The sequence below is a fragment of the Anopheles darlingi genome, chromosome 2, assembly GCF_943734745.1.
Source record: "Anopheles darlingi chromosome 2, idAnoDarlMG_H_01, whole genome shotgun sequence".
In the NCBI taxonomy this organism is placed as follows: domain Eukaryota; kingdom Metazoa; phylum Arthropoda; class Insecta; order Diptera; family Culicidae; genus Anopheles; species Anopheles darlingi.
The window spans coordinates 65,251,057-65,253,556 of NC_064874.1; the positions used below are offsets into that span (position 1 = coordinate 65,251,057).

The window sequence follows — 2,500 nt, forward strand, 5'->3', positions numbered from 1 at the left end:
TTGCTACTTACACGCAACGACGATAGACGCCGGTTGACTGACGGCTTTCCCTCGCGGGGACCACGCGTGGCACTCGCACTTGAACGGTAGCTTGCCAAAGTATTCGTAGACCAGATCGCGCGAGATGGTTGCCGTCACCTCCTGGAAGTGTACGCCACTGTGTGGATCTACGTGTGACTCCTCGACCGACGGAGGTGGCTTAATGCTGCCGCTGCATTTGAAGTGAATCTAAAAGTCAAAGAAGAAAAAATAAGCATTAAATAGTTAAACAACATTGCCCGAAACCGCGGCCATTGCCTTCGCCAAGATCAAACAGTTCTTCAAACAAAAGCGAGGAACAAGTTGTGCACACAATCTCTGCTCGGCAAAAAAAAATCAGCGCGCCGGACCGCACCGTGTCCGAGGGAAATTTATCGCTACTTTCGACACTGAATAAAACATCGCCCGTTCCCGGTCTGCTGCTTATCCTGCGGAGAGGGTGGTCGCCTAAAAGGATTAAGAATCCAATAGACAGTTCGTCCATCCGAGCGAGTCACTCGACCGACCGTCAAGACTTTCACCATCAATCCTTTCTTATTCAAATCAACCCCCGGAAGCAGACTGGGCGAGCAGACCACTTCCTTCGCCTTCTTCTCTTCACCAAGAAATGTCCTTTTTTTGCAATGTCCTTTTTCCTCATCGGCAGCAGCAGCAGCAGCCACCGAACTAGCAGTGGCAGCATTCGAGCTGATCAAATATTCATAGGCCAAAAATGCTCGTAACCTTTAAGTAGCAGCAACAAAACATCGAACAACTTCGACTTAAGCCTGGGGCCAGCCCGGGGAGACGAGCACTAGAGACAACCGGTCCCCGTTGTCGAGATATCAGCTTAAATCTTCGGAACATTCCAAGAAACACCAGCAGCACCATGCCGGGTGTGAGGATAGAATTAAATATTAAGGATGTTGTGTTTCTGCTCCGAGGCAACGTCTCTAGGACGCTACCAGCGACCAGCGGCTGCTCTGCTTGGGGATTGTTAACTTATCAGACCCCCCCCCCCCCCCCAAACCCCCAAACACCAGAAGATCAGGACCCTTATGAGAACCGATTTGAATAAAATAATTCCGTTAATGCTCTCTTCACAGCCACACGAGGGGGAAAAAGGAAACAACCAAACAAAAAAAAGGGACACAGCAAAACCTCGAAAGCCTGGCGCGCTCCTGTTGAGGAATTCGACCGAAAGATGGTCGCCCTCCCCTTCCCCTTCGGCATTCCCTCACTTGACACTTGTTCAAGCGATGCTTCAAGCGTGCTTGTGTTCCCACTGTCAACACACTACCGCTCATTGGTGACTCCTTGCTCGGTGTGCAAATCCTGAAGCCGTGAATCCGCTCTTCAATCTCGTCGGAATATAAATAGAAGAAAGGGCTCGAAGCACTTGCCACTCTCGGGGAAACAAACAGTGTTCGACGACAGAAGAAAAAAAAACGCAAACAAATCCACCATAAACCTATGTTTTCCTATGCCGGCATTAGGCTGGGGCCCAGCCGAATCAACGAGATGAGCGCAGGCATATGCCGTTCTTCAAACATGTAGAACATGCCTAGACCGGGGGCTTAAGGGATACTTTCAATGATAACAGTGCTTTCTGTTGAGCACCATTGCGTGGTTCTAAATCAGAAAAGAAGCGGTTACACTAAAGGACTGATGCGCTCCAGATTTTGTGCGCCTTCTGGTATGTATTGTACCGTTTCGCTTGCTCGATAAATCTAAACCTCATCAAGGGGCACTCTACTACATCTAATCTGCGAGCTTAACCTTCCTGAAACTGATTTGGCAACGGGATATATCGTTTTAACTTTACAAAAAATGGCTAGAAAGTAGAAGAAAGATGCCAACTTCAGCATAAACTGTCTCCCATCAATCACCAAAGTGCACAAAGTGTGTGCCCTAACGGGGCCATGATTTATCAGCACTAACCGTCGGCCACCGTCGAGTGCTCTTTGCGCTAGCGCATATTTTGATGACCCATGATCAAAATGTCCCTGTGCGGTGCATAAATTAAACCACTTCACATCAGCCTCAGATGTGCAGAAGGGAAAAGGGGTAAAGGGTGAGGGGTGGATCCACGAACCTGCAGCGTGTTGGCAGCTTTGCACTTCAGGACGGCTGGTTTACTGCGGATGACGTAGGTGCTTTGCGGTTCGACCAGAAAGTACGGAGCCTCCTCTACCTTGAGCCCATCGCCACTACGACCACCGAAGGTACCGAATGCTTCGCTCGGTGGCAGCACATCTTCCCCATACGACGCCTCACCATCCTCCTCCTCTTCATCATCGTCCTCGTCCTCGTCATCATCATCGTCCTCGTCATCAGCATTCGAGTCCTGCTCATCACGGTCCCCGTGGACACCGTGAATTGATGCACCGTTTTTAAGCCCATCATCCACCGCTTTCGGGACGCCATTTCGATTTTCGAATGCTCTCGCCGACGATGTGTCCGCCCTCGATCCATCGAAGAA

At 50.0% G+C, this 2,500-nt stretch overlaps 1 protein-coding gene across 1 annotated transcript in view; it reads right to left on the bottom strand.

The window, feature by feature from the left end:
- The window catches only part of LOC125952552 (netrin receptor unc-5-like), a 34,589-nt gene that overhangs the window by 12,988 nt on the left and 19,101 nt on the right, over positions 1-2,500 (bottom strand). Inside the window, exons 2-3 of the mRNA XM_049682081.1 lie at positions 2,114-2,500; positions 12-228 (exon numbers count right to left, since the gene is read on the bottom strand). The exon at positions 2,114-2,500 is cut by the window's right edge and continues 1,209 nt beyond it. Of these exons, the coding sequence (XP_049538038.1) occupies positions 12-228; positions 2,114-2,500 (604 nt within the window). The remainder of the gene's footprint in view (positions 1-11; positions 229-2,113) is intronic.